General features: G+C 41.3%; 1 protein-coding gene across 5 annotated transcripts in view; it reads left to right on the forward strand.

The window, feature by feature from the left end:
* ANKRA2 (ankyrin repeat family A member 2) overlaps positions 1–12,843 on the forward strand; it is a 118,504-nt gene that overhangs the window by 17,429 nt on the left and 88,232 nt on the right. For 4 of the 5 annotated variants that reach the window (XM_078675263.1, XM_078675264.1, XM_078675266.1 and 1 more), the window contains exons 2-4: positions 6,540–6,913; positions 7,191–7,349; positions 9,120–9,185. In XM_078675263.1, coding sequence (XP_078531389.1) covers positions 6,607–6,913; positions 7,191–7,349; positions 9,120–9,185 — 532 coding nt within the window. In that variant the 5' untranslated portion in view covers positions 6,540–6,606. Of the gene's footprint in view, positions 1–1,467; positions 1,553–6,539; positions 6,914–7,190; positions 7,350–9,119; positions 9,186–12,843 lie in introns of those variants that run through there. The other variant, XM_078675268.1, reaches the window with a different exon arrangement.

Consider the following 12,843-nt stretch of genomic DNA (forward strand, 5'->3'; position numbering starts at 1 on the left):
TTTTAAAGTGGAAGACGCTTCTGTCCACCTCCCTACAGAGATTTCGGGAATTTCCTGCCTCCCGTCCCTGGCCCTAAGTTGACTGGGACACAAAAGACTAGTGTGAAACCCTTTGTGAGTGTGCTGAGGCAGAGTCTTTGTGATGTAAAAATGTGGTAAGTGACCACTCCAACCCCCCTATCAAGTCAAAGATGACCATTCCTGCCAACACATATTCTTGCTTTGTCTCATTGTCTGGGATTTATACACAAAGAACAACTGCCAGCTACACATAGTCATGTGACACAGGATACAGGCTGCAGGCTCCAAATGGTTGGGAGAAGAAACTGCCAACTTTCTTAAAGTAGCATTTATAGAATTGTATCTTAAAATCTGACTTTGCCATTAAACAGGGTTTTAAATTACAATTCCTAATTCCTAATAACACCAGACTAGACATTTCTACTTGCTCCCAATTGACCAATTGAAAGTTATCACTTTATTAAGTGTAATAAGATAATCCAATGTTATCCTATGGAAGAGGTAGGCCTTGCAGTAGTAAAAAACAAATATAAAGGGTTTTCATTAACCGTACATGTAAAACTTGAAAGTGCATGCCCAACCTTTTTAATGCATTACACCCTGCCTTCTGGGCTGTGTAATGCCTACCTTAGGAGTGACTTAAATGTATTAAAAAGAAATGTTTAGGCCTGGCAAAAGGTTATTATGGCACACACAAGTTGCAATGGCAGTCCTGAGACCTATTTAAAAGGCTACTTAAGTGGGTGGCACAATGAGTGCTGCAGGTTCACTAATAGCATTCCATTTACTGTCCATGAGTAAGTATAGTACCATTTTACTAGGGCCGTGCAAGTACATTTGAGGTGCTAATTGGGTGTAAGCTAATTTTACCGTGTTTAAGGGCGAGAGCACCATCACTTCAGCGCTGATTAGCAGTGGGAAAGAGTGCAGAGTCCTAAAAGCCAACAAAGATTCAGAAAACAGGAGGGTGACGGCAAAAAGTTTAGGGGATAACCCTCTGAGAGAGCCAAGTCCAACAGTCACCCAGGTAGACCAATAACAACTCATTCAAAATATCAGAAAATATAGTATCCTTAAAATGCTAAAAATAGCAGGGGCATTGTCCAACCCAGGTGCCATTCATAGTGCCCAAATAAGGAGTGACAAGCTTTTCCCGAGTGTTTGCCCTTTTACTATGTAGAAGATAAGCACCTCACAATTTATTCTTAGTTAAGATTTGTGCTTCTTCAGTAGACTCCAATATATTCTTTATGAAATGAATAGGATATCCAGCATTAATCGTAATTTCAATTAAATCTTTTTTTGATCCATTTAAAGATGCAGGTACTAATCTTTTTTTAGATATCACAGACAAAGCTGCACCAGCTAGTGAAGAATATGGTATAAGTGACCCATTTTGTAAATTTTATTGCAACTGCGCATTCAGTATCTCTTTCACTTTTTCAGATAAGCAATAAATATGTGCGAGGCAACAACAGAGCCGGGTTCGTTTGGAATGGTGCAATCATTTTCCCTGTGAGAGGGAAGTGAGGTGAGGGAATTGAGGTGACCTTTGTTTAGCAAGATTTGAAGGAAAAGAGTGGTACTGAAGTAACTCTGAAAAATGATTAGCCACAATAACATTTTAAGTGGACTCTCTTGGTGACCAATAACTCCCTGAAGCTTAACAGTGATTATAAGAAAAACTGTGGTGACAAATATATTATTCTGGAAGACTCATTAAGGTATAGATTATGCCTCTTAACTAAGGAATACACAAAATACTGCATAATTGAAAGGGTCACTAATGTCAAAAGATAGCACTCCAGTATGATCCCCAAAAGCGATTTGTAATAGTAATGAGACTTTACAAAACTAGTATAAAGTCAATGATGAACCATTAACTTTTCGAATAATTTCAGGAGACTTCTTTAATCTTTTTGGGATGGCACTCTTTGTGTCCTAATCCTGATCAATAAATATTCCACAGGTCCCAATATACAGTAATGCAAAAGCATTAATAGCATTCCCTTTTTCCATTCTCAAAATATTTGGTAAGCGGAACAGATGATTATCAGTGCTATGCACAGGTGATCCAAAATAAGGAAGACAACGTGCTATTGTTTTCCTTGCTTCCTTAGGAAAAGAATTGGCCTCTGGATACATTTTTCCGAGGTCATTTTGCACAATTATGAATGAGACGTCCAGGTCACAACTATATAAACTTAAGCCAGCCATTCACCAGTGTTCTTTTAACTCTCAATGGACCCCTTATTGATTCTACTTACATATTTTTGTCTTGAGGCAAAGGATCCGCCATATGACAGCCATATCGGGTAACTTTCAGAAATTAGAAAAAAGTTCTTAGTATTTCTTAGTGTTTGCCTTCTTTATAATCTGTGCTTACTTAATTATGCGTGTTTAATACATTGGGAACAAGAAGCAAGACGGTGAAAACAAACCAACTCATCCTTTCAGCCCTGATCAAATTAGTCATTTGAGGTCTCTCTACCCAAGTAATTACTGCTTGTAGTTGATTAAAATGAATAGCATAAGTCAAAACATCCTGTCCACTTTGCTGAATATCACCCAAGGCTTCTTCAGTGGAATACTCCAAATATGAATGTTCAAACATCTTCTTAAAAGCAAACAGAAGCACATCATACATTTCCTACAGCGTCTGGATCTGTAACCAGAGGGGCAGTCAAAGTGGGTCCATTTAAGCAATAAACAAGGTAAAACCTTAACTCAGTCTTGATTACACTATACAGCGAAAGGCAAAAAGCACTGTAGGAGAAACCAGAAATTATCTAAACATCACAATATCTACAGGGAAACGTGGATCACAGGAAGGGACCACTGGGACATCGAATTGTCATAGCATAATTGTTGTAACTCTTGTTTAAGATCCTGAGAAGTATGTTTAGTATTTATTGTTATTAATTTTATTATTAGTAAATAGCATCACAATTTGTCGAGAACTGATTGGAACGAAGGCCTGTTCCATTTCCCTCTTGATTGCCCGAGAAAGGAGGCTCCTTCCAGTAGCTTTAGTGTCACCATGAAAAGTATAACGTACTAGCAGCCCGTCCCGACGTTGTCCGGATATGAAATAGAATGTGTTTAATGTGTGTATTTGGCAAGGGCAATTTATTTTAAAATCTCGCGGTAGACAACATTTTTTGTTTCATTAGAATAGGGACGGAGAAGGCCCAGCTGCAGCCCTGGTTGATGTTAGCAGGCGTGTGTAATTGGTGTAGTGATCCGCCGCCTGAGCCCGGCTACAGCCCTGGTTGATGTTAGCAAGCGCGTGTAATGTCGTTGAATGAGAGAGTTATCAGCCGCGGGTAAATCCGTTTAATGAGAGAGTTGAGTTACAGCGAGTAGGAGAGGCTGCAGTAATTGTCCCCGCAGACACGCTCATTTGCGTGTTCCCCCGCTTGAGGGCCAGATGCAGGCTTGTTTGATGTTAGCAGGCGCGTGTTCCCCCGCTTCGAGGCCCTGCTGCAGCCCTGGTTGATGTTATCAGGCGCCTGTAATTAGTGTACTGATCTGCCGCCTGAGCCCGGCTAGAGCCCTGGTTGATGGTAGCAGGCGCGTGTAATTTCGTTGAATGAGGGAGTTCAGTAACAGCGCGCAGGAGAGGCTGCAGTAATGTTACTTACCAGCCCTCCAGGTGAACGCGTTTGTCACACCCCCAGCACACGGCCACAGCAGGCGATCTTCTGATTAATGTACGACCCACATGGCATGAAGGGCGGAATGTAGCACACACCCCCAGCGTTTCTCACGCCCCCAGCGTGCCCCTTGATGCGGTGCAATTGCGTTCACATGACATGAAGGCCGGACACACGCCCCCAGTGTTTCTCACGCCCCCAGCGTGTCACACCCCCAGCGTGCCCCTTGATGCTTCGCAGCAACGTAATTGGCGCTTGTATGTACAACTCACATGGCGTGAAGGGCGGACACACGCCCCCAGCATTTGTCACGCCCCCAGCACACGCCCACAGCCCACGATGTGATGGCCGTACCACACGCCCCCAGCGTTAGTCACGCCCACGCCCACAGCACAACGCAGACACGCCCACAAGGGACTACTTTGCTGGCACGGTTCTTTTACCTTTTAAATGTATAGAGGAGTTGGCCTAACGGCTAAGGCGCTCGACCTCAGACCTGGGGGTCTGGGTTCGAGTCTTGGTAACGACGCCAAACATCCTGTGATTCTGGGCAAATCACTTAATCTCCCCGTGCCTAACAAAAATGAATGTGTGTCCTCATGTAACATAACTGGTGCTATGTAAAGCGCTCTGATACCTGATTCAGTTCGGGTCAAGTTTGCGCTATATAAAACTCTGCAAAAAATAAATAAAGAAATAAATATGGTGGCCGTCTGCATAGCCTATGTCCTTCTGCTGCAACTGCCCTTTCCAATGCTGTATTGGGTGTTGTGATTGATGCTGTGGTTACTGAGATTACCCGCCTCAAAGGTTTGGGCTCTCTCTTTATAATATTAGTATGGACTTTAAAGGTGTCCAGTGTCTAGAATGGCGATGGATTAAACCCAGATCAGTTGACTGGGGGTGAGTGTTTGACTTGCTCTAACGCTCCGTCCATCATCCCCTTTTGTATCGCTTTGTTCGCCCTAAGTTGACAGGGTATGCTCAGACGTGAGTCCCTTGCTCACTTGGCCACTGGATTCAAGATCGCCTGGCTGATGAGGATTATGAATCCGAAACCGGTCCCAGGATGCTTGTTTCCGGTCCAGGGAAGACATGGCTTGGCAGTTCGGGCTGGACTGTTCCCATGAGGCACAGGGTCAGACTGATTTGCATATGGCCATGTCTGAACTGGGGTGGCTGAGTGAGCTAAAGAATGGTGATGGATTAAACCCAGATCAGTTGACTGGGGGTGAGTGTTTGATTTGCTCTAACGCTCCGTCCATCATCCCCTTTTGTATCGCAGTGTCTATCTAGGCGGTTTTCAGTTAGGTGGAAATCCTATAGAGCTTGATTGAAGATGTAGATGTATTTTGCAGCAGATACTCCAGGCACCAAGTGTCACTGAAATCAGTAAGGGAGCGTGGCCAGGTCAAATATCCACAAGAAAAACTAAAATGGAATCCAACTCCAAGGAGCCAAAATGAAGGGCAAAAATGAAGAAAGAGTGTCTGATGAATGCAATGCAAATAGGGAACGAATGGGTAGCATCTCATCTTACTTTCACGATTTTGTTCTTTATATATGATTACTCGTACCGTAACTGATATAGCAGGAAAGACTCCTACTCAATCTTGAATTGGGAATCTCAGCAGAGTTCTCCAAACAATAAATCCTCTTTGGAAGAGTAGTTGGTTTTCTCAGGAATTATGGCTAAGCATAGGTAGAAGATGATCAAGTTTGATATCTTTTGCCTGCTGCTGCAATATGCAACAACCTGACTGCCCAGGCTGACTAATACCTCCAAATTATATCTGAAAGCCCCTCCAGTAGACCTCCGTTGCAAAACCATCATCACAGGGCAGGTTACAGGGGTAACCAGCTATGCACCATTTGAGTCAGCGTTGCAAGCGCAGTCTTCCCCTAACCATGGTCGATTTCCAGTAGACCATGTGCACAGATATTACAAAAGGGTGCCCAGCTTCGACAGGTTGAAATTGTTTTGTGGTGATGTAAAAGTAGCGCTGTCACTTCTCTAGAGATTGTAGAGGCGTTTATGCTGATCTTGAGAAGGTGGATGAGGTTGATGCTTAAGAGTGTACGTGTTGTGAATTCGAGTAAAACTGTTCAAGTTTCTTTTGCTGTTACTAGTTTGTTAGGAAGCAGAAGAACCAGGTTAAGTGGTGTTCTGTAACATTGTCTATTTTGTCAAATCGGGGACTTGTAGGCAATTGGGTCAAAATCTGCACCCCAGTTCAGTAGTTCAGCGAGACATGTGGCTGCCAGCGGGGTTTTAGCCAAAGTTTTGACGAGAGAAACTTTGGTTCCATGACCTGATTAACCAGCTTGCATTAGGGCTGGTAGATTTGTCGAGGAGTTTGGCTACAGTAGGGATATTAAATTGGTCTCAACTTGCTTGTGAATATAAATAAATACAATTGGATTAATATATGGTATTTCCTAGAATACAAATAACTCTTTACATATATCTATTTTGCTATAGGATTTTTTTATAATAGACTGAGAACGTTTACAATGAAAATGGATGATAAGAAATAAGTCAAATCCTCGAAATGAAATGATCGTACAACAGAGATGAGACTAATGTCTTATCTAAGTTCCTAGATCAAACTTTTATATTTTTTCCACCTCGTTCCTTTCAAGCGAATGTCTGGGCCCTTAGTAAGTACAGAAGAGTTACTTCCAGCTGTTAGGAATGTTTTCAAAGGTCTCTCAAATTACTCTCTTTCATTGCAGAGTACTGAGAAATTCTGTGTATCTGAATAATAGTAAACCGGTTATATGTTATATAATATATTTAATAAAAATGTGAATGCTTAAGATTGTTGTATATACACATAACATTGTTTTTTTCTGTTGCAGATTGCCTGCTATAAATGTTTTCAATAAATATGAAGTTTAAGGAATTGTGAACGATGATCATACATTTATGATCACTGCAGCTGAAGTCATGGCGTCGTTTCCTAATCTTGACCCAGGGACTCACTTAGTTGTGGAGGAGTGCATGAACTATGGCCTGTCAGGCTTGCCAGACATCAAAGTGGAAGATGACATGGACTCGAACCCTGAGGAAGGCCCTGCTCAAGGCATGGCCATGGGAATGAAATTCATTTTGCCCAATCGGTTTGACATGAATGTTTGTTCTCGATTTGTCAAGTCTCTGAATGAGGAAGATAGCAAAAATATTCAAGATCAAGTCAATTCGGATTTAGAAGTGGCATCCGTCCTCTTTAAAGGTTGAGTATTTTTGTTCTTCTTTTACCTGTGATTTTCTGAATTTGGTAACATTCTCAAAAGCTTTCTCATTAGTCTACTTTGCACAACTTCTTCATTGCACGAGTTTCTGAAATATTTTTTTCACAAATTTGCGTTTTTAGTTAGAGAACTCTTGAATGGTGTAAATATTTTTTTAATTTGTCATGCACCAAACATTATTTTTATTTCATTTCAAACATCTATTGTAGATCTCATAACCTCTTTTTGCTTTTGCTTTCCCTTTCCTCCTCCACACAGCTGAATGCAATATTCATACTTCTCCATCCCCTGGAGTTCAAGTTAGACATGTGTACACTCCTTCAGCAGCAAAACATTTCTCGCCCATCAAGCAGTCCACTACCTTGACGAACAAGCATAGAGGAAATGAAGTTTCTACAACACCCCTGCTTGTAAACTGTAAGTATAATGAGGTATCCTTTTCTTTCCATGATATTGGTCATGCTTGAGGGGAAACATCTATTACATTGCAGGCATTACATTGTAGTGCCTTTACAACACAGACAGCACGACGACTGCGACGTTGTCACAAGTTCTGTTACAACACAAGTCATTACGACGACTTGCTTTAGGGATGCAGTGATGGTCTGGTGTTGGATTTTAAGTCCAACACCTTCCCTTACTGATACCTTGACTGGAGTTGGAATAGTATTTAAACTATTGCAAGTCCAGCGATTCCCTACAGCAAGTTGTTGTAATAACTTGCGTTGTATTGGAACTCATGGTAACAGTACAGTCGTGGTATTGACTGCATTAAGTCACACGTAGTTTTGGCATGCATGGTAACAGATGCTATTCATGCTTGAGATCCTGAAACCCAGCCTTGATGACTGGCAGCTTTTGACTGGTCTCTCTATTCTTGCTGCTGGATCATGTCAATATTGACCTGTGCCAATTCTTTCAAAATGGTTTGAGAAACATCTAGTGATTGGAGGGATGTTTAGAATTCCTACATTAATCCAGCCAATTGAATACTAACGCAGTTATAGAGAACGTCTTATCACATCTCCTGGGCATTTTATGACTTTGTTGTGCTGTGGCTTAACAAATGTATTAATTGTTTTATTTTTAAAAGGCCACAGTTGTTGCTCTTTTGAGGGATTTTCTGAACGTGCATGTCAAAGTCAATCTCCAAGAACCTTTTAGAACAAGAAATGCACACAGTGCTAAGGAAAGAAACCTGTGCCCGCTTCTTGGCTGAATAAGGTCTTTTGGTATGCATTCACAGTACTTCTAGGTGGCCATGGGATCCAAGACCACTAACATTTTTAGTAAGTGGATTCATTTAGACACACAGACGTTTTTGTGGTGTTTTGGCACTGCGTACCTAGCTTCATGCATGTCTTAGTCCAAATCTATCTGGCCACAGACAACATTTGGGGACAGTAACATGTCTGGGGCATTTCTGTAGTTGAAAAATGACCCACATCAGTGACATTCACGCTATTTCGTCTAAGGTTCACCCAGAAGTACTAGGCATAGCAGCCCTGGAGTATGGCCATTTGTTTTGTCCATTTGCCAATAGCCACTAGGCTACCTGGGAGGAATATGACCAACGATTTGGCTAGAAGTTTACTGATCTCTTTTAATGTAAAAGACCACCTTTACAAATGTTTCTTGCTTTCTATTGTACAGCCACCAAATAGAAGATCGAATGAAAGATTAAGGAGGAAGATAATTGATAGCTTTGCTGATTTTTTTAAATTTATTTATTTAGATAAGGTAACTTTTTACACTGATAAGTTTATGTAAGATTTAGAACCCACTGCATTTTGTATAAATGTTTTTGTTGTCGTTTTGTGTGTGTGTGTATATATATATATATATATATATATATATATATGTGACCAAGCTCCTTCGTGGAGTGAGACGCGTCAAGGAAAGACACTTGTCTCATTATGCTAAAATAAATGAGCTACACTGCTTGCACCTCGATCCTGTGTGGTGGTCCGTGATTGAAAAGGAGTTTTTAAAAGGTCCGCCCCTGCATCTCGCTCGCCCTGGATTTGGCGAACAGGAATCCTTTTGCATATATATATATATACGTGTGAGTGTGTCTATCTATGTGTGTGTATATATATATATATATATATATATATATATATATATACACACACACATTATATGCTGTTTCTACATTTTACATGTTAGATGTTTTTGTTGTTGCAGCGTTATCTGTGCACCAGCTGGCAGCTCAAGGGGAAATGCTCTATCTTGCCACCCGAATCGAACAAGGTGAGCATGAAAGATTTCATATAAGATGATCATAAAAAAGACAATTGGTGCCCTATTTTCAAATACTCGTTTAACATTTTTTTTAATAGCTCTTTGGCATTTCTTTATTATACAAGGACACAACACTTTGCATACATCTTATCATGTGATGATGGGCACAGTTGTGTCATATCCATCTACATTACCTTTCTCCTCCGTCTTCCACGTCACAATCACCTTGGAGTACTATGTGTTCAGGGCACAGCATTCACCCATAGAAATAAATCCCCACCCAACATGCCGACCTGACAGGAAGCACCTGTGACCTAACCTATAATGGTGGGGCAAGCCCAAACCATATCCTGTTCTTTTCTCTGTGTTCCGTCTGGAACACCCATAGGCGTATGGTACAGGCACTGTTCATGCAGTGGTGAGTAGGCAGTATTTTATTTTTTGTTGGCAGGACTGCCCTGCGTCCACACCTTTTTATTACATTTATTGTTCGTACCACCACTCCCGCGCTGAGCAATTGGGAGCAGCGGTTATGTATTTTTACTCTGGTACTATTAGCACCTCAGCTGCGCTATAGCTGTCGGGAGAGGCGGTAGCTGGCTTTTGTACCCTTCTTCCGCTGGCAGGTGCTGGGAGAGAGGCAGGGGCTTACCTTGTGTACGGCGGCTTGTTTCAGGCTGCCGTTCCTGCATGAAGAGTATGGTGGTGTGTTTATGCGGCCTTACCTGAGCAGTGTCCTCTCTGGCGCGATCTGGGGTCTCGTTTAGCACCCGAATAATGCCAACACGAGGCGACAGGCAGAAGGATTTCTTTTAGAATGGCAAATAATAACCTCAGACCTCACTCAGCAGAGATATTGTAGAGGGATATAGAACATATCTCCGTCAGTGGGACCAAGAAGTCAAAAATATATAAGGAAACATTTGAAGTTACTTCTAGAGGATGAACAGGAGCTTTGAATAGAATTTTTTAAGGAAAGGAGGAATAGAAACAGTACTTCTAAGGGAGCACAGTAAGAGAGTGTACTCAAACCTTTCTCAATACCAAACCAAGACCTAAATGTAGGTTCTCTACTGGACTTGTGCTTCCTAAACAAATTTATGAAGACAAAGCAATTTCGGGTGACAACCCCACAAGAACCCATAGCCCTGATAGAGAGCGGGTACTGTCTGGCTATGTTAGATTTTAAAGACACTTTCACATTCTTGTGTACAAAGATCAATGAAAGTAGCTGCGGCTTGTACTTGGGAACAATTAATACAGGTATGCGGTTTTACTGTATGGGATAAAATCTGCGCCAAGAGTTTTTATAAAGTGTATGGGAGTAAGTGCAGCTATTCCTAGATGTCAGTGCATTTTTGCGTATATGTATTTGGATGATTGGTTTATCAATAGAAATCCAATTCCTGGAATGTAAGGCCAGTGCAAACCGTGCTATCACCCTCTTCATCAGTTGGGCTTTACAGTAAATGTAAATCAATGCCCATCAAATAGTCTTTGATACGGATTTGGATACAAACACTACAATTGTAGTAACCACACAGACCAGAAGAGTGACTCCGAAAGAGCATGTTCCCTTTTACCAGGCTTTACCTTGAGAACTGTAATTAAAATGTTGTCAATTACATTTTTATGAATCCTGTTCATGTGCTCGCTTACATATGAGGCCGATTCAAGAATGGTTCATGAATCAGTGGTCACAGATGGAGCTGTGTTTGGGAGGATCTAGTAGTTGTGACAAGGTGCAAAAAGAGAATCAGTGGAAAGAGAAGAATTAGACATAGGACAGAACATTTAGAAGCCTGTTTCTTAATGTGACAAGAGCAACAGATGCAACACACACAGGATGTCGGTGCATACCTAATTATCTTTCTAGTCTGGGGTAATGCACACAGGAAACAACAGTAAAACATTTAAATGTATTAATACAGAAAACAGTTTTTCTGGCATTAAAAGCATTATAGAGTCAAGTTCAAGGCAAATTTATATAAAGCAATACAGTCAAAACAACAGCAATGTTTTACAAAAGCAGAAATGAACAAAGACATACTCACTATCAAGGCTTACACTAGCAGTTTTGTCATGGGCTATGCATAATCAAGTCATATTTGTTGTGCATCATCTGCCAGGTCTACAAAATGTATTGCATACACTCGTCAAAACTCAAAGCGGTAACTTACACCGGTTTAGTAGATAAAGTTCCATTGAGATTACCTGGTCAACTTTTCTGCGGTGGAAATATACTACTGTGGCGGCAGTCAGCGTGTCACAATGTCCTCTCATTTTGCCTGAGACTGTTTAACCTCTTCTGCTCTTGAAGAGGTGGGAGACACTATTTGGCTCGTAGCCGATTACAATTAGCTGTGAGCGGTTTTCTCCTACCTAGGAAACAAGAAGTACTGTTACACAATTTGGATGTTGAGAACAAAAAACATTTGACATTTTAGGAGTCCTACCCATGGGGGATGGAGAAGGGGACTTTGGGGTGTTAGTTAAATGCCCATTAAAGTGGTGGATAACCATTTTGGTTCTAAAATCAATGTATTGCAGGAGAGACTTATTCTTCACCGGGACCATGGAAAACCTAAAGAGTGGGGAACTTCCCAAAGCCCTTGGGGAAACCTAAAGAGCGAAGAACTTCCCAATTCTGAGGAGTACTGCTCACACATCCGAGTTTGGCGATCTTAGGGAGTGAGCAATAAGGTGTCAATTGGAGAGATGCACCAAACAACTTCGAAGTGCAGAGAAACCTTTGGCAAACAATTCACACTTGAAGAAAGTCATTGTCATAGTTAAGGGAATGGAACCTACCACAGGGTGGTTGAAAGAAATTCAGTTCATGGCAATAGGAGTGAAGGGACGCTGGTTAATGAACTGTTTATTGCAAGGGGTGAAAACATTTAAGGAAAGGTGCAAGTGAGCAGAAGGACACCAGTTAGTGAAAAAAGGTGTTTCTGGGAGGGATACCAAGAGTAAATGCTACAGATAGGGCAACCAGAACCACAGGTCCAACAGCAATAATTATTTTGTTGTAAGTGTGGGCCCAATGCACTCGTGTGAGAATGAAAAGTTACACTGCTTAGAGGAAGTAAAGGATGGTGTAAAGAAAATAATTCTCCAAGTGAGAAGCATGAAAGATGACCTGTACAGTGAAAAAGTGACAGTGTCTTATTGTAAGGTGAACATTAATAGCAAAAAAAGATACTGATGTTAGATGACTCAGGGTTACTATATACCCTGATTGGAGACAAAAACAGAGAGGTGATCTTTGGCAAAGAAAATATTAAGTTCTTACCTCCTGAAATCAATCTTGAGGAAATGGTGGCACTAGAATCAAACAGGGTATGGTAGGGTATGTCATAATGCTGATTAAATGTAAGGACCAAGAAACAATAGGGAAGGTGTTTGTCACTAGGCAAGATGATAATTAGCTGAGGTAGAGACACAAGAGGGACATTGGCTTCAAATTAAACCCACTCAAAATACATTCATGCCTTTGATTGTGTGGTTTGACCTATAAAGCAGTTGTTGAATAAAGGACCCAAACACGAATGGACTTTAGAGTGTGAAGTGGTGGTCAGTAGGGCGCTTCCAGAAGCAATGAGCTAGATGCCAATGTTGAGGTATTTTGATTTAAAATTGAAAACCATAGTAGCGATAGATGCCA

Source organism: Lissotriton helveticus, chromosome 2_1 (assembly GCF_964261635.1).
Source record: "Lissotriton helveticus chromosome 2_1, aLisHel1.1, whole genome shotgun sequence".
NCBI lineage: Eukaryota > Metazoa > Chordata > Amphibia > Caudata > Salamandridae > Lissotriton > Lissotriton helveticus.